This window comes from Octopus bimaculoides, chromosome 2, assembly GCF_046866305.1.
Source record: "Octopus bimaculoides isolate indiv1 chromosome 2, ASM4686630v1, whole genome shotgun sequence".
Taxonomy (NCBI): Eukaryota; Metazoa; Mollusca; class Cephalopoda; order Octopoda; family Octopodidae; genus Octopus; species Octopus bimaculoides.
This window is the reverse complement of record NC_142929.1, coordinates 193,657,794-193,683,147: the sequence shown is the minus strand read 5'-3', so window position 1 is coordinate 193,683,147 and position 25,354 is coordinate 193,657,794. Positions and strand designations below refer to the sequence as shown.

Here is a 25,354-nt window from a genome sequence, read left to right as displayed (position 1 = left end):
GGGAGGGGGCCTAGGGGATTTTCCGAAAGTCCTCTCCCCACCCACCCCAGGTTCGTTCGCCACCCACGAGGCTGGGGTTTCTTTTGTTTTCGTTAACCGGTGAGGATCTTTATATTCACCCAGATTGTTGTTGTTGCTGCTGCTGCTGCTGTTGGTGTTTATGATTTTGTTTTAGTGTTGTTTAACTCCCAGATCGGCCAATATTATCCGGTCCACTGGATGGAAGGTGGTGTTGGCAGAAGCGGCGCTAACAGTGGTGGTGGTGGTGACTTTAGGATGGTGATGGTGATAATGGTAGTGGTGGTGGCAATGGAGGTGCTACGATGAAAAAGCTACTTCTTGAGATCTGATAGAACAGGTGATCCAATTATGACCATCCCGTCTATGTGTGTTTCATAAATTACATTATGGAATACATCCGCCTCCTTTATTTGATGCTGTTTATCTCCAGGTCAGCGCTAAATGAGCAAGTCTATGACATCCCAGCCGCGACCTTTCCATCAACATTCCTAGCAGTATAACTTGGAAACGCTGGACTTCAGCCAAAGTGATTCCGTGTTCCGGCATTACACTGTTATTGTTTAATATTCAGGTCAGTCACGGTCGGAAAGTCGTGATTTCACGCATTTCAAAGAATATATTATCTGACAACTTCTACCTTTTCCCCGAGACTGTTGTGATTTGATGTGGTTGTTGTTTGTAGCAGGTCGAGTGAGAACCAGCGTGAAAGCCTCCGTGATCGGCCAGCTTAGGTAAAAATAGCAGCCAAATCCCCCTCAAACCACACCTTGTCATCTTTAAAAAGGACATTCGATAATGTAGTTCAGAGTAGAGTATTGCTGAAAAAGAAAGACAGGGTGGTCATGGTTTGATTGTCGTTGTTCATAGGTGTGCTGGATGATGGCTGACCTGCGGTTAAACAACAACCTACTGCAACAACATAACTATTCCAACCATGACCTACATCTATTAACGATAACAACACCTTGCACAAAAGCTTTAAACCATTTCCTTGAAAAATTGTTTCAGCCGACACTTTGCATTTCCACTGTGGCGGTGATTCGAAACCTAACCGCTATAAATCAGCGTCAGGCTGTGCCGTGATATGGTTTTCTCGATTATTCTAGAACACAACGCGTAGCTTAGAGAGCAGACCTCCGACTACGCGGAAATTTGCGCAGTTGCTTTCCTATATTTATGGACCGACTGCATAATGTCAGACAGATTAGCTTTCGATCATTTCAGGTCAGTTTGACTCTCCCAGTCGGCAATTTTTTATATTGTTCATAGTAAATAGCCAACATTAAATATCTTTATGTCCAGCAATAAATATTCAGTTAAATGTTCACCAGTTGTTTCACCTATTATTCACGCAGCCAACGAAATATATCTTCGTTCCCCAACTACTCAAGCGACAAACAACCAGCGACAGCAAACGAACCGGCGCGGATGTAGTTGTGGTCATTATTTCGGCCAACTAAGGCGGAAAGCTGGCAGAATCGTTAGTAATTTTCGTTATAAATCGATAAATAAAGAGTTATTAATAATTAAAGTTTGAAAATTTTGGTAATTTTAGCCAATCGTAAGTCACAGACACATTCATGGCTGTTCCGATAGTAAGAAGCGGAACATGAGAACTCAGCGTGCCTGTTGCCATTGTAACAAGCGAATCTAAACAGTCTTTTATTTACGAGGAAGCTCGTTTTCACAAATTTGATGCTGTCTTCTGTGTTCTGTGTGATTATGGCAGCAAGCTCCAGTAACTTCGCTTCTATTATGGAAACACTGAAAACAGAAGAGGATATTTTAAAACTGATAACTGTAAGTTAAATGTTTGTTTTTTAAGCATATTTAGTTTGTAATTAAACATATTTAAATTGTTTATTTAATGTTTGTTTCTTTTTATCATTGAGCTTTGAGGTGGTTGTGAGGTGTGCTAAAAATAACAGTTAAATATGATTTATTTATGTCAGAGGTTCTCAAACTTTTTGGGCCCCCCCTCATGGTCACATAATACCCTCAGCGCCTCCTCTCCTGTTGTGCGTATGCTCACATGTCCGAGATAGGAAGCTGTACGCTAGGGAGAGAGAGCACTGTGGTTCACGCAGTGCCGACCCTGGTGTGCTGGTGAAAGGTAGTGTTTCTTTTTGACTCCGTATGTGTTGTGCTTAAAAACATGTTTATATTCTTGAATGTGATAAAGTGTAGAATTGGATTATTATCCTGCTTCCAGCTTCAGTGTTGCTGCCAGCATTTGAAAAATAGGGCAGATTTTCCCCCTTTATTTTGTGATTTTGGGGTGATTTTTGAAAAGCTAGGGTGAATTCGCGATAGTGTCAGTGAACAAATTAAACACACTGCCTGACAGTGGCTAAAACACACAACCGATCAAGTTTATGTATAAATATTACTTTTATATGTTTGTTTCCTTTTACACAATATTAAAACAATGGCTAAAAGTTTTCTGAAGCAGCACCCCTCCTCCCCACTAATTTTATCTATGAGCCACCACTGACAGACAGAGGAAGAGAGACGGACGGACGGACAGACAGAGAGACAGGCAGTTGATTACACACAAATGTATATTTAGGTGATGCAGAATCCAGTGTACTTTAATATTGACAGCTGATTTAGAGCAAAGCAGTTATTTTTAATATTGCTTTCGAAATATCAGTGCAACAGATTGATCAGAGTCCAATCAAATCGATTCAGTATATTTAGTGGTCCCTGTTATTGATCTGATAGGGAATAAGAAATTGAGAGTGAAAAAGGGAGATAACTACTTATACATTCAGTGATTCTGTCAAAAATCAGGAGAAAGCTGTGTCGTAGTTATGTCCCTTGTCCAATCTCGCTGAACCGAAAGATTTGGTGCGAAAAGACATAACTTATGAAAATAAAAGGAAAAAAAGGTGAGAGGTGAGTTCAGTGTTAAATAACGGAAATAGAGGCCTGTCTACTCCATTTAATTAGATATCACTCCAGTAAAAACTAGGGTTCTCTTTTTAAAGGAAGATCGTTAAATGAGACCTTCATTGTTTAAATTTCATTGAGATTTACATTCAATCAATGTGATCGATAAAGCACTGATCGAATGCAAATATCTTACTCTTCTGTTACAATTCCATCCTCATGTTGGATGTATTATATAAATATTAAACCCACCTCAGTACTTTATTTTATCGACCCTGGAAGAATGAAAGACAAAGTCGACCTCAGCGGGATTTGAACTCAGAACAGAATATAAAATGTCGACTAAATTGATTCCCGTCATCCCCTAATATTTGAAGTAAAGGAATGAGGTAGTCGGTAGAGCACCCAACTAAATGTCGTGTGCTATTCAGTAAAATTCTGAGTTAAAATTCCCACTGTGCGTTGCTTGTCCTGTCATTGAATGGACTTTCTCTGAAAATATCTGGATCATGGCTGAATATGTTTAGTAGCCAATGTTAAGTGACAGACTGGTGGAATCGGTGGAGCGCCCAACTATTATGTTACTGTATTCAAGTTATATTCCTTATTGAGTGTTCAATCAGACTTCTACAACCTTTTTAATTGATAAAATTATCTCTCATTTGTCTTTTATTCAATCTTAACCAAGAAATCTTGTGATCAAAAGGAGTTTCTCTCATCACCAGCTCCTCTTATTTTCAGACATTATGTACCTGGAACGGTATCATTTAATATATTCTTCTCTTTGTTATGACAGAGGGAGTGATTTGAAGGAGATTTGGTTGCTATTTCTAGCAAATCTGGCAACATCATAAAAGATCCCACAGCCACCATTAGTCCAAATCACAAGGTACCAGTAATTAACTGATATCAATTAAATCACATCTCTTTACAATAATTTCTAGCCTTGTCTCTAAGATGAATGTCTCTTTCTGTTCTGGTTTCAAATCTCACCAAGGATAACTTCGATTTTCTTAGGTCCATAAAGTAGCCACTAGGTGGCAGCCTTGTGCTTCTTATTAGGACTTGACATTAAACCAAACTAAGATGGTGAGCTGGAAGAATCGTTAGCACGTTGGCCAAAATATTTGGCAGCATTTCATTCGGAGTTCAAATTCCACTGAGGTTGAGCTTTCCTTCTTTAGAGGTCAATAAAATAAGTACCAGTTGAGTGCTGGGGTCAATGTAACTGACTTGCCCCCTCCCCAAAATTGCTGGCCTTGTGCCCAAATTTGAAACTAATATTAAATCAAACTCCTACAGGTCAGTGATGAGCTCTTGGTAGCCATGTTTCAAATTCCACTGAAACAATTTCACTAAACTGGACCAGAATGGATTTAGTCTACTCTATCAGCTAAGGACTCGGAACACAAAGAGGTGGAACAAATACCACAAGATATCTTGTCTGATGTTGTTACAACTGTGTCAGTTCACGGTCATGGTCTGGTACCTGGCTTTATTGACACTCCCCCCCCCTCCTGAGGGGATTAAGGTTAAAATTGACCTCAGTTGAGTTTGAAGTCAGAACGTAAAGAACTGGAAAACTCCTGCTCTAACCAAGCTGCCAATTCACTGCCATTGCTGGCATGATGCCATCCCACTTTATCCAGGGTGGCTCCAGAGAGGGATCTGGTCAAATACCTTGTGGTAACCTGTTACATCATTTTAAGTTATGAGTTCAAATCTGGATAAGGTCAGTTTTACCTTTTGTCCTTCTGGGATCAAAGTAACAATAATTTACTTGAAATCAATTCTATTGGCTTTTTATCCGCCATTTTGTCTGGAGTTTTTCCCTGAAGTCAAAGTAAGAAATCAGTTTTAAAAACTATTGTCTTTGCTTGATACGTGTTTGGGATAAGATGAGGTGACATGGCATTCATGCCTTTCCCATAAATATTAGGAACTAGGAATTGAAACTGGTCTGCTGGTTCAGCTAGAAATGTGATTCCTTGATGTCTGCGATTCTGGCTTTAATCAATAATGAATGTCAGAGGTGAAATAATATTCATTAATATAACTGAATAACACTCCCGTCTCAGTAGTTCACTGGTATTTATTTTATCCACTCGAAAGAATGTGAAGTAAAGTGAATTGAACCTCACCGAGATCAGCCTTAAAAAGGGGTGGGGGCGTTTCTGCCACTGGAAGTTCAAATATATTTTAGAACTCTGCAAATAATAATAATAATAATAATAATAATAATGATGATGATGATGATGATGATGATGATGATGATGATGATGATGGTAATAATAATAATGATGATGATGATGATGATGATGATGATGATGATGATGATGATGATGATGATGATAATAATAATAATAATAATAAGAAGAAGAAGAAGAAGAAGAAGAATACTCCCTCATTTCTAGGGCAAGGATAACAAGATTATACCTACTTAGAAAGGAAGGTGGAGGAGGATTAATATCAGTGGAAAACTGCATGGAGTTAGCTAGAATAGATATAGACTCCTATGTCGGTAATAGTGAAGAAAGTTCATTAAAAGCTGCTAGAGTCACAGCAAGACATAGAGAAACCAAAACACCCAACAAACTTAAAAACCAGAAAACAGAACAGAAATTATGTGACTGGCAGGAGAAAGCGTTGCATGGTAGATTCTTAAAGATAGTTTCAGCAAATAGTTGTAGTGAGACATGGTTATGGCTGCAGAAGGGAAAGCTGAAGAGAGAGACAGAAAATTTGTTAGTAGCTGCACAAGATCAAGCATTAAGGACTTATTGAATAAAAGCCAAAAGAGATTATGCAAATCAAAAGAGGAAAGCATTACTCATATAGTAAGTGAATGTAGCATGCTGGCATGGGGCGGACCACCCCTACCACCCCCACTAGCTATGCTAGTGATTCCCCTTTGACCCATGAATAGTCAAGAAGGAAGGTGAAAGGATAGATAGATAGATACAACCCTCTTAAGTATGAAATAGCCCAGCTATGGAAAATGAAGAAGGTGAAGAGAGGGTCAATTATTGTTGGGTCTTTGGGAACAGATTCAGAAGATGTCAAGAGGTATATCAAGGAAACTGGAATAGAGTGTCCAGTGGGATTGTTACAAAAGGTTTGTCTCCTTGGCACGGCCAGAATAATCAGGAAAGTATTAGATAGCTGAAAAAAATGGATAGCATGGTACCATAGGCTGGAAGTAGTAAGCCCGCTATGCATGCAAGACTCCAGGAGTTCCAACAAAACCTGAGATAAAGAGAAATAACAATAATAATAATAATAATTCTTTCTGCTATAGGCACAAGGCCTCAAAGTTTGGGAAAGGGTAAATTGATTAGCTCAACTCCAATATCCAACTGGTATATATTTTATTGATTCTGAAAGGATGAAAGACTAAGTTGACCTTGATGCAATTTCAATTCAGAACATTAAGATGAACGAAATGCCGCTAAGCATTTTGTCTGGTGCTAATGTTTGTGCTAGCTTGCTGCCTTTGTAGTAATAAAAGGCGTTGCTTCAATTATTGGTCTACAGAGAGCGTCAGTGTGAGGAGACGACACGTCGTTCACCTTTTCCAGCCTAAGTCTCTTTATCTATGTCATGCAGGAGGGTTGTGTGGGGGGATGATGTTGTCTACCAATACTGAAGGACTGAATGATAATAATAATAATAATAATAATAATGTACTGATTCTCTGGGACTTCCCCGTACATACCGACAAGACTATAAAAGCTAATAAACCAGATATTATTATAAAAGATCAGACAAAGAAGACGTGTTTATTAATTGACATGAGTATTCCCTATGATCATAATATAGCAGCGAAAGAATTTGACAAGATCAGTAAATATAAAGACTTGCTAATAGAAATTGAAAAAATGTGGCACCTCAAGGCGACTACCATACCAGTGATTGTAGGATCTCTAGGAATGATAAAAAAAGGTACTGAAACCTATTTGAAAATGATATTAGGCCTACCATCCTTACAGGAAGTGCGAAAAATCGTGTTAACTGGAACGACTCATGTACTGAGAAGAGCATTACCGCTGTGAAAACAACATCCATTCATGAATTTATTTATGTATTAATTCTTTTTAAATACATATTTTACCTGTGAATTTGCGTGTGTAAACTGGGAATGCATACAATGAGCTTCTCTGCCCTAAGTGTATGGAAAACACTCGGCGAGAAATGGGAGAAAATTTGAAGAAAGAAGGAAAAAAAAACAACATAATAATAATAATAATAATAATAATAATAACAACAACAATAAATTAATAAGTTGAGGAATTTTATTTCTTTGTTGTCTGCAGAAATAACGACTGAGACAAGTGAACGGTTTCCACTTGTTTTCTCATTTCGCAGAGAATTTCAAGACTGTTTAGAACAAGCCCCATGCTTACATTCAGATCCCCCCTCTCTCTCACTGCAATTATAAGCATCGTCGACGACCTTCGTTTTAAAAATCAACTCGAAAATGTTTAATGTCGCCGTTTGGTGACATTTTAAATCTGGACAATTCCTCCATCAGTTTCGACATTATTGTTGTTGTTGTTATTGTGTTCATTGTTGCTTTTTGCTGCTGTTGCTGCTGCAGCTGTTGTTGCTGCAGTTGTTGTTGCTGTTTTACTCAACAATCTCACTCATCTCACTAAACACCACTTAAATCGTATCAATTATTGCAGAGGAATCAACTTCGATCTTTCTTTCTTTCTTTCTTTCTTTCTCATTATTCTTTGTATTTTATTTTGTTTTATTCTTTAAAGTAGCCGTTAACTTTAAAATATATTATAAAACACTGCGTAGTGAAAACGGTAACAACAACAACGACAACAACAATGGTTTCAACTTATGGCACGAGGCCAGCAATTTCGGGGAAGAAAAGTTCATTAATCTTTGTTTTTATGTCGTTTTAAAAGCAATTTGACTTTAAACAGAATAATCCAAATACTTTTCTATGGAGAATATATTTATTCGACTTTTACAGCTCGTGTGCCCCATCCCCCCACCACCACCACCACCACACAGTAAATGTTATTTAGGTAATATATACACTTACAACGGTGTCATTAATTAGGCAATGGTGGTGATATTGGTGGGGGTGTTGACGGTGATGATTGGTAGTATTGGTGTTAACAACAGGTGGTGGTGGCGGCGGTGGCGGTGGCGGTGGTGATGTGACTTCATTCACACCTTGTCACCGTAATTTGTTGAAATACACTGTATTCCGATTGGTCAAATGTAGCGGTGTTCTCTGATTGGTTGCCTCTAAACGCGCCTTTATCACCGCCTCACCTTTTTTTCCTTGTTGACATTTTGTCAATTTAGCGTCGGATCCGAATCGAGAGTCCGCTCTGACGGAATAATCTGCCTCCAGATCCACAATGGCTGATGCTACACACCTCGAGGATGTAGAAGATTTAGTGAAAGAAGCGAAAACAGCATTCCGAGATCGATTCCATAGCGATCCCGACGTGGCAGCTTGTGCGCCGGGTCGTGTTAACCTGATCGGAGAACACACCGACTATAACAATGGATTTGTATTCCCAATGGTAGGTGTCTTGTAATTGGTGTCAGCCATCCTGTTAGTTATTTTTGTTTTTCCTAAGTAATTTTGATGGAAGCTTAAACGTCATGTCCTACCTTTTCTCCTCTCCTATTATGATTACGCACCTAGACATTTTGGGTACTACTAAAGCAGCGCGGACCCGAACGCGCAGTCGCGCGTCCGCGCAAGCTAGTCTTGAGTGGTCGATCCTGACCCTAACTCTATCCCTAACCCGCGTGTGCAAATGAATACGTGTTTAGAGTTAGGATCGACCACTCACGACTAGCTAGCGCGGACGCGCGACTGCGAGTTCGGGTCCGCGCTGCTTTAGTAGTACCGACATTTTGGCATAACTACAGGGTTTTACCCCCCAGACTTTGGGAGGTCATAACTTTCAGAAAAATGAATATTTTTTAATGAAATTCTGGGGGGTAAAACCCTGTAGTTATGCCCTTTGTGTAAAAAAATTATTTACTTTGTTTAGAAAAAAACCTCTTACATGCTTTGCGTATGACGCGCACTCGCGCTTGGTAGTCGTGGGATCGACTAGTCACGACTCGCTAGCGCGGATGCGCGTGTGTGCGAGTGCGCGCACCGGGACCACTCTTCTTGTATAGTACGCCATTAAAATACTATTATGGATCCCTGATTTATTATTTTGTTGCGTGGACCCCAGAATATCTTATTTTAACCAATGGTCTAAATAGAAACATAGACCACTTTACACGTGGTTAGGGGTTTTGCTGATTTACCGCCGTGAAAATATTCTTTTCTACTCTGGGCACAAGGCCCGAAATTTTGGGGGAAGGGGCCAGTCGATTAGGGTACTATTCAAGAAGAGTAGAATAAAAGGAACCTCATCCCAGCACGAGAACAATAGAGTCTTGGGGCATAATTACAGTTTGATGCCCCATCTTAACTTTCTTTCCTCATAACTTAAAAAGCAAGAAGGTACTCTTTCGGAGATGGTCTCTTGAGAGTGAAAATGAAAATTGCTCTGCTTTAACTTTTACTCGACGATTTACAGAAAACCACTTGAAGATAAGGACGACTGAACTTTGCAACATATTCAAAAGGGAATCGTCTCAATAATTGACACCAAATTCCATGTGACATTAGAAAATCTTGACAACTGGAAGTTAATTCCTTGAAATTACGAATTACTATTATCTCTACAGACATTTGAGTTTTCGATGAGAAATTTCAATGAAATAAATTATGTTTCATTTTAATGACAGACTTTATCGCCGAACAATCTGAGAAAATGAAATGAAGTCACCAACGTGAAGGGCTCCACATGCTAGACATAGCAGCTAATTCAATCTCATAATTCTAAGACCATCTAATACAACAAATGGATAATGTAGTTCTAAAGAGATGATAGCTAAAAGAACAATGACGGGATGGCTATGGTTGGAACACTTTTCATCCTAGGTTTAGTCGATCCAGGCTGACGTGGACCTCAACAATAAATATTTCCTGTTTCGTTGCACTTTTTCCGGCTAACCTGCTAGAAATAGGAGCCAAATTTGCCTTAAATTGATCCTTTATATCACCTAGCAAATAGACGAGATGGTCACGGCTGGAATGAATTTTATTATGGATCTGATCGATCAAAACAGCAACGATCGATTTATGAATCAGCCTCTTTATTTGGATGCTCGACCTGCTATAAATAGCAGTCAAATCTTATTGTCTTAAGGAAACGGCAATGCAATGATAAATATAATCAAACGGTGATTGTCACGGCTAGAACGCTATTGATCGATCGAGATTAATTCAGGGCAAGACAGCAACGTTCGCTTTTCATCATGCTAAAGGTAACAGCCAACTGACCCTCAAATCACATTGTACCATCTTAAAAAAGGAAGGTCACAGATTGGAAAGCTGGGGATTTTCCTAAGGGTAAACAATAACAACAGGACTCAAAATATAATTACATAAGGCAGATAATCAAATCAAACAAAGCCACTCCAACCGTGACCATCCCAACACATTTTTTAAAGATGTCAGCATGTAATTTGAAAGATTTGGTTGCTATTTCTGGTAAGAAGTGCTACTAGGGGTTCCGTCACCAGGACCCCCTAAAGACAATTCAATAAAATTAATTAAATTGCCTTTTTTTTTACCTTTAAATTTCCAATCATCTTCATTCAACACCTGTTTTTCATTCGCCTGTCTTCTAAAAGGGATAAATTAATGACATACCTAAAAAAAAAATAATGTTTAATTCCTATTTTAACGTCATAGGTTATTTTCTTTATTGAATATTTCAAATGTTCAATCCTTTCCGTTCACCAATATTCATTTTTACTGCCAAATTAATTGTACCAGATACTCTGAGATTTATTATTTTAATAAAATAAAGGTGGGGGAAAAAACTGTGCAAGAGTTTAATTAGTGAATTAGTGGTCCTTTCAACAGTCTTAAAGCATGCAATGAACAAAATGAATTTGGTATAAATTCATCCTATTGTAAAATTGAAGAAAACCTTAAATCGAAGGACAGTTTCCAAATACGTTATGGTAAATAATCATATACGAAATATAGGTCAATTAATACATTAAAATTAAAATTAAAAATTTCACGCTGTATTACATAAACATTTATACACGAAAATACACAGATGCATGTACATAGTTATTTACATATTTAGACATATATAACACACACACACACATATATATATATATATACATATATACGTATAATTTTGTAAACAAACCCGAAGGCTTGATAAGTTACAGAGAAAAGTGACTACAAAAGTCTTTTATACAATATATATAATATATATATTGTCTTTAATTTTTAATTATGAAAATCTATGGAGAGATTTTATCACAGCCAATTACACAGCATCATGTCTTTCAACAATGTATATACATTTAGTATAATACACAGATAGCAATTTTAATTCAATGCTATTTCAAATGCATATACTAAGTTTTTTACAGGCAACAAGTTTCCACATCTTTTGGGATTGCTTAGATCTATTTTCTCTTATTAATGAATTTAGGCTGAAATTCTTTAATTTGTTGGTTAATTCTGCTATGCATAGTTTCAATTCCATGCTGCATCCACTGACGTCTCTGGCACCTTCCAGAAAGGCATCAATGTCATACAAACTTCTTTTTCCTCTCTATTTCTGTGATTCTTCGTCACTAAACCCCAAGCAATGTTTTCTAGTCAGTAATCTTGAACAATAGCATCCTATTTTCAATGATACAAAAATACTTCTCACTGAGTACTGTGTTCTGTCATCTATATATATAAAAATGAGAATGTGTGTCTGTCTGTCTGTCTGTCTGTCTGTGTTTCATTCAAATTTTACACATGCCTTACTTAGGGTTCCAGTTGTGTTTTAGTCAAAAAAAATTATTAACTTCTTGCAGAGTTCGAGCACACGGCAACATAATATCTCCTCCACTATTTAAGTATTACGTGTCAAAAGTGAAACAAAAACACTCATGTCAAATACTTTCACTTTAAAAATGAAACTATTCCACTAACTGAAACAATCACATTTCGATACTGTAGTGACAGATACTTTCACAGAGAGAGAAAGAGAGAGACAGAAAGAAAGAGAGAGAGAGATGTATATGTATACATATACATGTATATGTACACCATTTCGATACTGTAATGACAGATACTTTCAGAGAGAGAAAGAGAGAGAGAGAGAGAGATGTATATGTATACATATAGATGTACACGTATATGTATATATATATAGATAGATCTATACATACATGTATATGTATACATATGTGTAGATGTATATATATATATATAGATAGATGTACATGTAATATGTACACATATATACGTGCATACAGATATCTATACATATATACACCCATCACACACACATACACATGCACACAAACACACACATTAGTCATTTGTTTTCTTATCCAAAGCTACGTCAAAAGTACTGAATGGATCTTTATGAAATTTGGAAATTATATTCTTTGCATAACGGCCATAACTCCCATGAAAATTCATATATTTTTGATGTTGATGAAATTTTAACCCGAACATAACAGATGAGCATTATTTAGAAAATGATGTCACACGTTATCGAGGCTACCATTCTTTCTGGATGTGTAAAGGGGGATGACGTCTTTATTCCAAGAATTCCTGTTACTCCATCAGGAGCAGACATTCCTTTTACATTCAGAAGACTACAATTCCCCCTTCGTGTGACTTTTGCCATGTCCATAAACAAATATCAGGGTCAAACACTGTCTGTAGCTGGTCTTCTCTTGGAAGAGCCCTGCTTCTCACATGGACAACTGTATGTTGGCTGCTCAAGAGTGGGCAGCAACAAAAAAACCTATTTGTATATGCTCCACAAGGGAAAACAAGGAACATAGTTTACAATGAGGTGTTATAATCACAACAGCAAGAAAGTATGTACATGATCACCTTCTTTTACGAAACTTCATTGATTTTCATATATTTATATTGATATACATATATATACGTGTGCTTGGGTGCGTGTGTGTATATACATCTCTATATATAAAGATGATGCGTAGTCTAGACGGCGTTTTTAGATTTCATTATTCTCTTTAACCCGGGCAACGCCGGGTATTTCTGCTAGTTGTCTCTATTTTAGAGATTTGCTGGCCCTTAAAAGACTTTAATTTACTATAAAGTACACATGGGAGTTTAGGGAGTGGGGTTCAAATACTGGCTTTAAAAACTCTCTTTCCTATAAGGGACTTTTTCTTTCACTTGTTTCAGTCATTAGACTGCGGCCATGCTGGAGCACCACTTTTAAGAATTTTTAGTCAAGCAAATCAATCCCAGTCCTTATTTTTTTTAAAGCCTGGTACTTATTCTATTGGATCCTTGCTAAACTGCCAAGTCATAGGAGATATAAACACATAAGCAGTGGTGTGGGGTTCAAGCACAGACACAAAGATGCACACATATACGATGGGCTTCTTTCAGTTTCTATCTACCAAATCATTCACAAGGCTTTGTCAGCCCAAGTCTATAGTAGAAGACACTTGCTCAAAGTGTCATGAAGTGGGACTGAACCCAGAACCATGTGGTTGAGAATCAGAGTTCTTACTTCACAGCCATGCCTCATCATCATCACAACCATCATCATCGTTTAACGTCCGCTTTCCATGCTGGCATGGGTTGGACGGTTTGACTGAGGACTGGCAAGCCAGAAGGCTGCACCAGGCCCCAATCCGATCTGGCAGAGTTTCTACAACTGGATGCCCTTCCTAACGCCAACCACTCTGAGAGTGTTGTGGGTGCTTTTACATGCCACTGGCACAGGTGCCAGTCAAGCAGCACTGGCATTGGCCACGCTTGAATGGTGCTTTTATGTGTCACTGGTATGGGTGCCAGACAGGCAGCACTGATATTGACCACAACTATGGTTTCAATAGGTCTTTACAAGCACAGCATATCAGTCAACGATTGAAAGGTGCTTTTAAATAGACCAGTTAGTCAACACTGACATTGGCCACAACTATGATCTCACTTGGCTTGATGGGTCTCCTCATGCATGGCATATTTCCAAAGGTCTCAGTTGCTTGTCATTGCCCCCGTGAGGCCCAACGTTCAAAGGGCGTACTTCACCACCTTATCACATGACCATACCAGTGCACCACATCCGATACTTCTTATGTCCAACATTTCTCTCAGGGCGCTTACACCCTGTCGTGTGTGCACACTGACATTACACATCCAGCAGAACATACGAGCTTCATTTATATTTATTTTCTTAAATATTTTCATTATTTATATTTTTTTATTTTAAAAATATTTTCCTGCCTTTATTTCTAAATTGTTGCTGTTGTAGGCATTGCCGTTGGTGACGGTGGCAGTTGGGAAGAAGACGGAAAATTCTGTTTGTCGAGTGTTAACATTGTCACCGGAAGTAAATGAATGCAATTATGTGGAGTTTGCCATTGAGGACCTTCAACCAGGGACCCCAAAATGGGCCAACTATGTGAAGGGTGTTGTCCACTACTACAAAGGTAGCAACGGTTTTTGTTTCATCCTTTTTGTGTGGTCTGAGTTGAAATTGTTGTTGCTTAGCCCTAGGAATATCCTGATCACACTGACTTATGATCATCCCATTTGTTTATTTTCAGATATAGTCTATCTTGGAGTACATTAATTATCCAGTGTGCCTTGCTTTATTTTAGATGACAGGATGTGATATGGATGGTATTTGGCTGTCGTTTCTAGCATCCTGAGTGACCATGTAGGGGTTCAAGTTACTACCTGGTGCTTGCATGTACATGTGTATGTGTGTGGTATGCTCTGTAAGGTGGTTTGCATTAGGAAGAGCATCCAGCCATGGAAACCAGACCAAAACAGACCATGGAGCCTGGTATGGCTCTCCAACATTGCCAGCTCCTGTCAAACTGTCCAACCCATGCCAGCATGGAAAACAGGCATTAAATATATTGTTGAATTTTCTCAGTTTAGAATCACAAGAACGACGAAGTACTCAATACATAAAGTAGAGTAGAAATATTTGTTTGTCAAAGATATTGGGCCCAACACGACTGGGTTTTATTGTCTGGTTAACAAACAAATGTGAAGAGGCGCTTTTAGTTTTCTGAAGAGGTTGTTGATAGGAAGGGTCTCCAGCTGTGTTCAGCTGGAAAGGATCACATTGGGGAGGTGGTGGGGGAAGAGAACAGTAACTGAATAATAGTGGACATTCCTCTATGACCACCTGACCAATTTGTGCCAGGGTGGACGGTGGATGTAAAATGGTGGTGGTGGTGATATCTATAATTATATATTGTCAGTGCAGCTACTATAACATTAAGTTGCTTAGTGGTGGTCTTGGATGGATTGGTATGTAAACAGTCGAGTTGTTCTGCAATTATAATTAATCCTTGATGTAATTTTTTTCACAGGGAAACCGTGTCCCTTTGATGCGGTGATTGTGTCTTCAGTTCCATTTGGTGGAGGTTTGTCCAGTTCAGCCGCCCTTGAAGTGTCTGTCTATATGTTGCTCGACTTATTAACTGACAACAAAAGCAACAACAAAGATGAGAAAGCTCTCAGCTGCCAGAGTGCTGAAAATAATTTTGCTAATCTTCCCTGTGGGATTATGGATCAGCTAATCTCTTTCAAGGGACAGAGTGGTTACGCTTTATTAATTGATTGCAGGTGAGGAAGTCTTTGACAAACTTTGCTCATGCTTTTCTTGTTATGGTTATCTTAACAATTCCAATAATGGTGTCAAGTGTAGACGGTTCCATTATATGTCTGGGGAGGGGTGTGGTTGAATGGTTGGGACGTTGCACTCACGATTTTGCTAGGGTCGTTCCAGTACATGTAATGCTCTGGAGCTAAATTTCATGTTGATTCTGTCCACTCAGCTGTACATGGTAACCCTGTGTGTCGGGGTGTGCGACTGCTGAATGTGGAGAATGAATGGGAGGAGGAGAGCCTGCCAAATGTTGACCCAGTTAAGGGACCAGCTACCCGAATAGACACCTCCCTGGTAGATAAAGCAATTAAGGTTATAAACCAGGAAAAGCTGCCGGCCCATCAGGAATCACTGCTGAGATGCTTAAAACATCTGGTGGTGTGGGCTATGGCCTAGTCATACGTATTGTAAACCAGGGAGTTCATGATGGAGTCAAACCCATTGACTGGTGTAGCAGCACCATAGTCAACTGCTACAAAGGTAAAGGTGATGCTTTAGATAATAATAACTACAGGGGTATTAGTTATTTTTGTATTTTAGGGTCCACAGAAGAATGTGGAAAGGTTATTTGGTCTGCAGATGTTTAATTGGGGTTTAATTCTTTTATCTTTTATTTATTTCAATCAGACTGTGGCCATACTGGGGCACCACCATGAAGCATTTTAATAGAATGAATCAACCCCTGTGGGGTTTTTTTTAAGCCCAGTATTTATTCTATTGGTCTCTTAGGCCAAACTGCTAAGTTGCAGGGATGTAAACACACCAACACCAGTTGTCAAGGGGTGGCAGGGGCAAACACAGACATAAAGACACTCACACACACACACACACACACACACATATACAATAAGCTTCTTTCAGTTTCCATCTACCAAATCTACTCACAAGGCTTTCAGCAGCCTGATGCTATAGAAGACATTTGCCTGAGGTGCCACACAGTGGAGTTGAACCTGGAACCACGTAATTGGGAAGCAAATTGTTGATGTTATTTGAACATTATTTAGAAAATTTACCTTTTGTGTTTTGAGAAGGTAAAAGTTGAGGATTTTGTTGTTGTAAATATTTTTTATGGAGAATTCAGTTGCGGGTCTTTTGCATTCATATTCGTAATACTTTGGAGTTAAGCATAGACGCATGCCTCTACCTAGAAACGAATAAAATACACAAGTGTGGCGTGTTTATTTGTGTGTACGAAATATCCCAAAAGCATTGAAATTTCTTATAAAATTTCTTATCTTCCATAAAGATCGATGGAATCAGAATTGGTTGCCATGAAAGATCCTGAAACTGTTGTTTTGATTACCAATTCCAATGTAAAACATGAACTGACAGGAACGGAATATTCTTCTCGACGTGATCAGTGTAAACTTGCTGCAAAGCTTATGTCCAAAGACTCTCTAAGAGATGCCAAAATGGAAGATCTTGAAGGTAAATCAGTGTTGTGTGGCTGAAGCAGAAATTAACCTCAAATATTTTCTGCTCAATGTAATTCCATTTAATTATTTCATTAAATTAACAAATGCACATATAAATCATTCAAATTATTATTTTGTTAAATCAACATAAAAATATGTTCTTATTACCTCCCCTGCCACTCGTACCCACCATCAAAGTTACCCAACTTTTGTTTGTCTCTAAACCAACTCCCACACACCTCTCACCTCCGCCTCTCTCTCACCTCCATCTCTCTCTCACCTCCGTCTCTCTCTCTCTCTTACCTCCGCCTCTCTCTCTCAATTCTTCTCTCCACACATAATCTCTTTTTCTCATCTGTTTACAGTTTTATTATACTTCACCTCTCACCCCCTCCCTTCCTTCCTCACCTTGCTCTCTAACTCATATTTCCCATTGACTCTACCCATATTTCACCTCCACTCCCCCTCTCACACTCTTCTAAACTTATCCCCTCACCCCTTTCTCCATATCCTCTCTCTCTGGTACTCACTTTATTGAACTTTGAGAGTACACTCTGACACTTCATCTTCTTTCCACCTACTCCCACCCACCCTTATATAAAACAGGGTAGCCATATCTATCCTCTAAACCTTCTCAACCAAGCTCTAAACATGATTTTATTCTTTTATGTTTCAGCCTTGAGGTTGTGGCCATGTTGGGGCATTGCCAATACACAAAATATCTTAATTTCTTTATACAATTGCAAATAATGTCTAATTGTAAAAGTACAGTAAGATTTTTTTTTATATCCATCAAATGGCTCTGGAGGTTCTCATCATCATCATCATCATCATCGTTTAACATCCGCTTTCCATGCTGGTATGGGTTGGACGGTTTGACTGAGGACTGGCAAGCCAGAAGGCTGCACCAGGCTCCAATCTGATCTGGCAAAGTTTCTACAGCTGGATGCCCTTCCTGTCACCAATCCTCGTCTCTTTCCAAACAAGGTAATACTTTCCCCATGGCCGGACATGTTTTCAAGGAAGATAAAAAATAAAGGGTGGCTATGTTCATATATAGCTACCCCATAATATGAGGACTGAGGAACACAAATGTACATACACACACACACACTGAAACGCATACAGTCACATGCACACAAACACACACATATGTATGTATCATGACGATGGGCTTCTACACAGTTTCTGCCTGCCAAATTCACTCATATGGCTTTGTCTGACCCAAGACTATACGAGAAGACACTAGCCCAAAGTGCTACACAGTGGAATTGAACTTGAAACCATGGGGTTTGGAAGCAGATGTAACTAACTTTATACAATTTATAAACCAATAAAAATAAAACAGAATTCTTCTCCTCCTCCTCCTCCTCCTCCTCCAACACTACCACCACCATCATCTTCATCATCATCGTCATCATGAAACTGCACTTGATTCAGAAGTAAAAATGTGTTTTTGTTTTGTTTTTTGTTTGTTTCAGCTTGTAAAGATAAACTGGACCAAGAAACGGTAAAACGGATACGCCATGTAATAACAGAAATTCGCAGAACCGAAGAAGCGGCCAAAGCTCTTTCTTCTGCAGACATGACCAAATTTGGTAAACTTATGGTTGACAGTCACATCTCTCTCAGGTCAGTTCTGTTTGTTTTTGTTTTAATGGCAGAGAAAACATTTTGAAAATTATCGAAAAGCAGTTAGGCATCAGTTCTGTAACATCCTATTAGTATGGTGTGAAAACATGGCTTAGTGGTCTGGGTATTTGGCTCAGGATTGTGCGGACGTGAGTTCGATTCCTGGCAGCACATTGTGTCCTTGAGCAAGACACTTTATTTCCCGCTGCTCCAGTCCACTCAGCTGGCAAAAATAAGTTGTACCTGTAATTCGATGGTGGCCAGCCTGATCGTATTCTGTGTCATGCTGAATTTCCCTGAGAATTACATTAAGGGTACATATGTCTGTGGAGTGCTCAGCCACTTGCACTTTCACAAGCAGGCTGTCCCGTGCTGATTGCATCAACTGGAATGATGTGTGGGTTAGCAGTGTCCACCACGGGTTCCAAGTGACATGTGACATGCGCACATAACCTACTGCAAGAGTAAAGTAGACAAAGTAGAGGGAGAGAGGAGAGTATGGAGACATTAAACTGTTGGAGCAGAAAAGGGGTTATTGCAAAACTGATTTGGGACCGGATTAATTGAGACAACATAGAATTTGGTTTTGACGCCCTGTTGCTTGTGAGACAACTTCAAAAGGAATCCAGTAAACTGCTGTCTCTAATCTTGGGTCTAGCAGGAGAAAGGGCTTTGACGAGGTCTCCTATACTTTGATTTCAAGGTCGCAAAGGAAACTAGGAGTAAATAAATGGCTTGTGAGGCTTTTACGGGCTACGAATGAAAATCTAGTGAATTAGTACCAGTCATATACTGAGAATACAGTGGATACAATCTACTGCCCTCGTACTCTCATTTCCGTTCTTGTGTCTGTAAGTCTTTCATTATAATTCCAAGAGTTGCCTCCCCTGTTTTAACTAATTAATTATTAATTTGATTAGTGTTTCTTTACTTTAATTGAAATTTCTCGTTCGTATGTCATGTTTAAATGCAGTCGAGTATGGTTTCCAAGGGAGAGCACTCTTTTCAACTAATTGTATGTAAAATTACTTCCCTTGTAATGTCTCTGGTCCTGTCTCTAAAATGTTTTTATAAAACAAATCCGGATGATTTAAAGAAACAAAAGACGGGGTTTATAGGATTACCAACGAATCTTAAGTTTTGGTTCAATGTTTATTTTCTTTATGTTGACGACATTTTTATTTTGGCGGGTCGGGGGAACAGGAGCGTCTCAATTCTGATTTTCTTTCCAATGGAACCTCTTGAAAGATGTTTCTTCTTACAAACAGGTCTTTTGTTGTTGTTGTTGTTGTTTGTTTAACCACAGGTCAGTCCTGATTGAGAGAACCTATGGTCAGAAGTATTCCAGCCGTGACCATCACTTCCTTTTCTTTTTGGCTCAATTGTTCACTCTTCAGAGAGAGATGTAGCTGCCGTTTCTTGCATGTTCTTCGACCACAAAGAGACTTCCATGTCAGCTCAAACGATTACTATTTCTGTTTAACCCTAGGCCTAACCGATTGGACAGGTTGATGGCATCGTTCCAACCATAACAGTCTCTATTGAAGCTCATTTCTCAATGTATCCTTTCTTTTTTAAGCAGGTAGATGTGGTTAGAGTAAGATTTGGCTGTTATTTCTTTAATATCGTGTGACCATGTTGTTGCTGTGGTCTGAAGTAAAAATAATGAAGATTCAATTTACTTACTTTCTGGAAAGGAAAAAGTTGATGATGTGATGTTCATGCTTTCCCAGGGTCATTAAGGTCGTTAAAGAGATGAAGATTTATTTAACTGACAACAGAAACACAATCCTACATTGAAGTCGGTTCAAACTTTGTCTGTTCAGACTTTAAACGCAGAAGTAGTGGAACACAAACCTAGCAAACCCACCTATGCTGGGATATCTCATGTTCATATTTGATAGCATCACCATCATCATCATTTCCGTTCATGAGTAAGACAGAGTTTATTAAGACAGAGTTTCTATGCCTTCCCCATGATCAGACATGTCTTCTTTTTGTAGAATATTAGAAGTGAATGACACTGCTTGTATAACAGTGAGACTCGTTTACAACAATCACATAATTTGAAGACAGATACCATCACACATGTTGGGTTTCTTTCAGATTCCATCTACCAAATTCACTCACAAGGTTTTGGTCAGCCTGGGGTCATTGTAGGAGGCGCAGTGTAACTGAACTCAAGACCTCAGGATTGGAAAGCAAGCTTCTTCACCATACAGCCATGTCTGCACCTTATGTGTTGGATAAATTGAACAAAAAAGATGCCTTAGTGAAGAAGGTTTGGTTGCTAAATTCCCTACATGAATTTATGAGGCATAGACCAAAGATGCACACATGCACATATGTATGCATGTAGCTGCACCTTATTCCCTTCACCCTTTGCTATCTCTTAAGTTTTAGGATTCCAGTGCAAACAAAAACACAAACCTTCTGTGTGGTTGCTTGATCTGCTAGAAATAGTAATGAAACCTTCCTCAAATGACACTTGGTCATGGCTAAAAGACCATTAAAAATGTGGTTACTGCAGGTTGACCTGGGGTTAAATAACAACACCCCCCCCCGTCCCCCTTCTTATGCTAACCTTCATTCTCATAGATTCTGTGCTTTACTTTTAATTAACACTAATTATGATGCTAGCAATTATTATTTCTAGGCATTTAATGACCTTTTCCTAATTAGGTCAATTAGTTTTGCTGTTGTATCAGAGTATGGAGGAGGTGTCTGGTGGGGGTTGGAGGTTGAAAAAAAAGTAAATTTAGTTTCAGTTTTGTGTTAGAATTTGTGCAGTATTAGAAATGATAGAGGTTGCCTGTAGCAGCAGCAGCAACAGTAGTAGTAGTAGTAGTAGTAGTAGTAGTAGTAGTAGTAGTAGATGTTATTGTTATGGTAGCAGTAATATGGCTGTAGTGCTTTACCCTTATTACTCCACCCAGATCAACACTAAACTTAGCAACACAGTCTGTACCTCCTCCTCCTCCTCCTCCTCCAACCCTCAAATAATATAAAAGTTCGTTATGTCATTTAATGACTCATATTTCCTGTTTTAATATTTTCATTAAGTCAAGTTGTTTTAATTGATTTACTGTCTTCTTCTTCTTTTCTTCCTTTTCTTCCTCTTTGTCACTTTTTTACTTATTTATTTTTATTCATTTATTATTATTAATATTATTATTATTATTATTATTATTATTTTTTTTTTTTACCTTCTTCCTTTTTCAGAGATGATTATGAAGTTTCCTGTCCTGAATTAGACCAACTTGTTAATGCTGCCTTACAAATGGATGGTGTGTACGGTTCACGGATGACTGGTGGCGGCTTTGGTGGTTGCACAGTGACGTTGGTAACCAAGAGTGCAGCTGCATCTGTCATGGAACACATCAGAGTCAGCATCCATTCTTCACTGCTTATTACTTTCTCTCTTTTCTTTTCTGCCTCGTTAACAGGAGGAGGGTGTTTATGTTCCTGTCTTGAGTCAGACATTTACCCCGCCCCATGGACAATAAACCCCTAAAGACGATTACCCCGGAGGACAACAGATGATGATTTAAAACTTCTTAATATATTGGAGAGCGGGTAAATTAACTAAGTGGGGTAATAGTGCTAGGGGGTAGTTGTCGTTGGGGGGAACTGTACTGATACAATCTATGTATACACACACACACACACACACACACACGTGAAGGTGCCCTGGTTGAGTGGTTTGGGTATTTGGATCATGATCATAAGGCTGTGAGTTCAATTCCTGGGGGTGCATTGCGTCCTTGAGCAAGACACTTTATTTCATGTAGTTGTAACCCTCGTGCCTGTAGCATGTAAAAAGCACCATCCGATCGTGGTCGATGCCAGCTCCTTTGGCCCCTGTGTCGGTGGCACGTAAAAAGCACCCACTACACTCTTGGAGTGCATTGGGAATGGCATCCAGCTGTAGAAACACTGCCAGATCAGATTAGAGCCTGGTGCAGCCTACTGACTTTCCAGACCCTAATCGAACCGTCCAACCCATGCCAGCATGGAAAACGGATGTTAAATGAATTTTCTTCAGGTCAAGTAGTCCATCATGCTCAAAAGTTCCCTGAATAAGGGATGTTTAAGAATGTTTTGACAGATGAATTATCCAAACTCCAAAGAATTCCTCTCAATACATGGCTATCATGCTCCCCCACTACTTCTGCTCATGATCAGAGATGCACATTTCCTCAGCCATCAAGGGACATGCTCAACTGGTTAAGGTCAAACAACTGACAAACAAATCTGTGGTATTGAGCAGAATATTTGCTGTAGGCCATTTTTTATACCAAGACAAAACAATGTACATCATGATAACACTTCCAATCAGTTAAGATCAGAAACCATGACAGCCACTGCCTGGTACTGCATCAGAGCATTTATGATTATTATTTGTGAGAATGCATAGCCTAGTGGTTAGGGTGTTGCACTCATGATCAGGAGATTGTGGTTTCAATTCCTAGACCACGTGGTGCATTGTGTTCTTGAGGAAAACGCTTCATTTCATGTTGTTCTACAATCACTTTGCCACTTGACACATAATGCACCATGCCCCTGTTAACGCTTTTGTTACCGGCTGAAACCGGTTGTGGCTCTGGTAATACAAATGTCTTGTTTTCATATAAGTTTTGAATTAAAATCTTCCTCCAAACCTTAGTCACAATTTATGTTCCTAACACTAGCTTAATGATTAATAAGTTATTTTACTAAATTCTTTGTTATATTTAAAATTAATTGAAAGAAACACAGAGCATCTCAACAGAAATGCAGTAACGAAAGGGTTTAGACAACGTTGATTTGATGGAAGGAGTGAGCTATACGATGTACTGTACGTGCACCTTTGATGAGCTGTAGTGCACCTGAGCACTATACACAATAATCTCATTATTATTTTATGATTTTCTTCCTGTTTTAAATATTTTGTAATGTTTTTTATCTTTTTATTTTTCAGAAAACCTACCAGGGTCAGCCTACGTTTTATGTATGTCCTCCGTCTGATGGTGCCCGTCAGTTGAAGTTATGACACATTTAAACTACAAAAACATTAAACACTTTGTCATTTTTTTTTTTGAAAAACTGTTATGTTTTTTAATGGGTTTTTTTTTTTGTAATCATTTTGAAGGTTAATCTGAAAATAAAATGGAATTAATTGGGTTTGTATAACTGAAACAGGTTAAATCTAATTTATATATTTTATAGTATTTAAAGAATTATGACTTTAATGATTGGGGTTGGCTTCAACAGAGCAGCCATAATCAGGGAATTTACCTACAATGGTTAGGATTTATTAATGCAAATAAGGGGCAGATAGCAGGATTTGTGTGAACTTGTCTATGGGACAAGTATTTTTTGATAAGGTTTAAACTTGGGCTGGATTTCTCCTTCAAAATGTTGATAAATTCAATAAAATCTTATGTGTTTAAACATTGAAGTACTCAATACTTACCTGAAGTGACATGTGTGGAAGCTGGTCTTTGTGGAGGAATTTATATTTTAGTAATGATGCTGTTGAATCTCTACCATGGCTACAATTCCATGAATGGATAATGGTTAATCTGAGGTGTCTCACACACAAACACACACACATGGATAGATACACATGCAGACACTTATAAGAATGGACATGGGCACACACACACACACACACACACTAATAAAAGTTAAATCCAATTGCAGATGATGCTGGTGTATATTTGAGACTAATAAATATACTGGTGGGTGTATCATGGTACTGACGAAACTATTGGATGTTGTTATACACGCTGGTCACAGTGCACTTCTTTGCCTTGTAGCTTTTGAATGCTGCTCTTCCACTGGGTGGGTAGCAGATTGACATTTCTCCTGGATAGAACGCTAGTCCACCACAGAGTGACTCACCTACAGCTGAGTGGACTGGAGCAATGTGAAATGAAGTGTTTGGCTTATAACCACAACGTGCAGCTGGTCTGGGAGTTGAACCCATGATCACAAGATTATGAGTGCAACACCCTAACCACGGGGGCAAATGTAACTTATCAGGAAGTGATCATCATCATCATCATCATCATCATCATCATCTATGAAAATAGAAAATATCTGAAATGATTGTGCAGTGCTTTGGGCAAGTGTTTTCAATTCTGGGCTGAGACTGACCAAAGCCTTGTGAGTGGATTCGGTTGATGGAGACTGGAAGAAGCCCATCATGTGTGTTGTGTGCTAGTTGTAAACAAGCTTCACCTTCATACAAGCAGTGTCATTCATCTCCATTATTGTATGAAAAATGTGTCTGGCCATGGAAGAAAATATTACCTTTGTTTGAAAGTAGGTGAGGGCCAGCAATTGGAAGGGCTTCCAGCCAAACAAAATTTGCTAGGATCAATTCTAATTGACACATAAAATCGTGGAGAATCAATGATGATTGATGATGTCCCAATAAAATATTTTTTCTATATTCCTGACTTCAAGATTTCTTTTGTGTTGATTGAATTTTTATTCCTGGAGAATCATTTCCAAGGGTTTTTTCATTTGCGCACAATTATTTCTGACCCAACCTATGACCCCATACATCTGCTGTGTCCTCTCTCCATCTATTTTACTGCTACTACAATGGCCATTGATCCTCAAAGATATTTCACGCCTCCTCCTCCTCCTCATGCT

The 25,354-nt window shown here is 38.7% G+C and overlaps 1 protein-coding gene across 2 annotated transcripts; it reads left to right on the top strand.

Moving 5' to 3' along the window:
* Nucleotides 1-1,631: 1,631 nt before the first annotated feature.
* On the top strand, nt 1,632-25,148 carry LOC106871097 (galactokinase). 2 transcript variants are annotated; one of them, XM_014917397.3, is made up of 7 exons: nt 1,632-1,821; nt 14,289-14,466; nt 15,364-15,619; nt 16,909-17,090; nt 18,559-18,709; nt 21,932-22,094; nt 23,670-25,148. In XM_014917397.3, the coding sequence occupies exons 1-7, from the start codon at nt 1,717-1,719 to the stop codon at nt 23,739-23,741; spliced, it is 1,107 nt and encodes a 368-aa protein (XP_014772883.2). In that variant the 5' UTR covers nt 1,632-1,716; the 3' UTR covers nt 23,742-25,148. The 2 variants fall into 2 exon arrangements, with proteins under 2 accessions (XP_014772883.2, XP_014772882.1); XM_014917396.3 differs by lacking the exon at nt 1,632-1,821 and adding an exon at nt 8,202-8,465.
* The last annotated feature ends 206 nt before the right edge of the window (nt 25,149-25,354 follow it).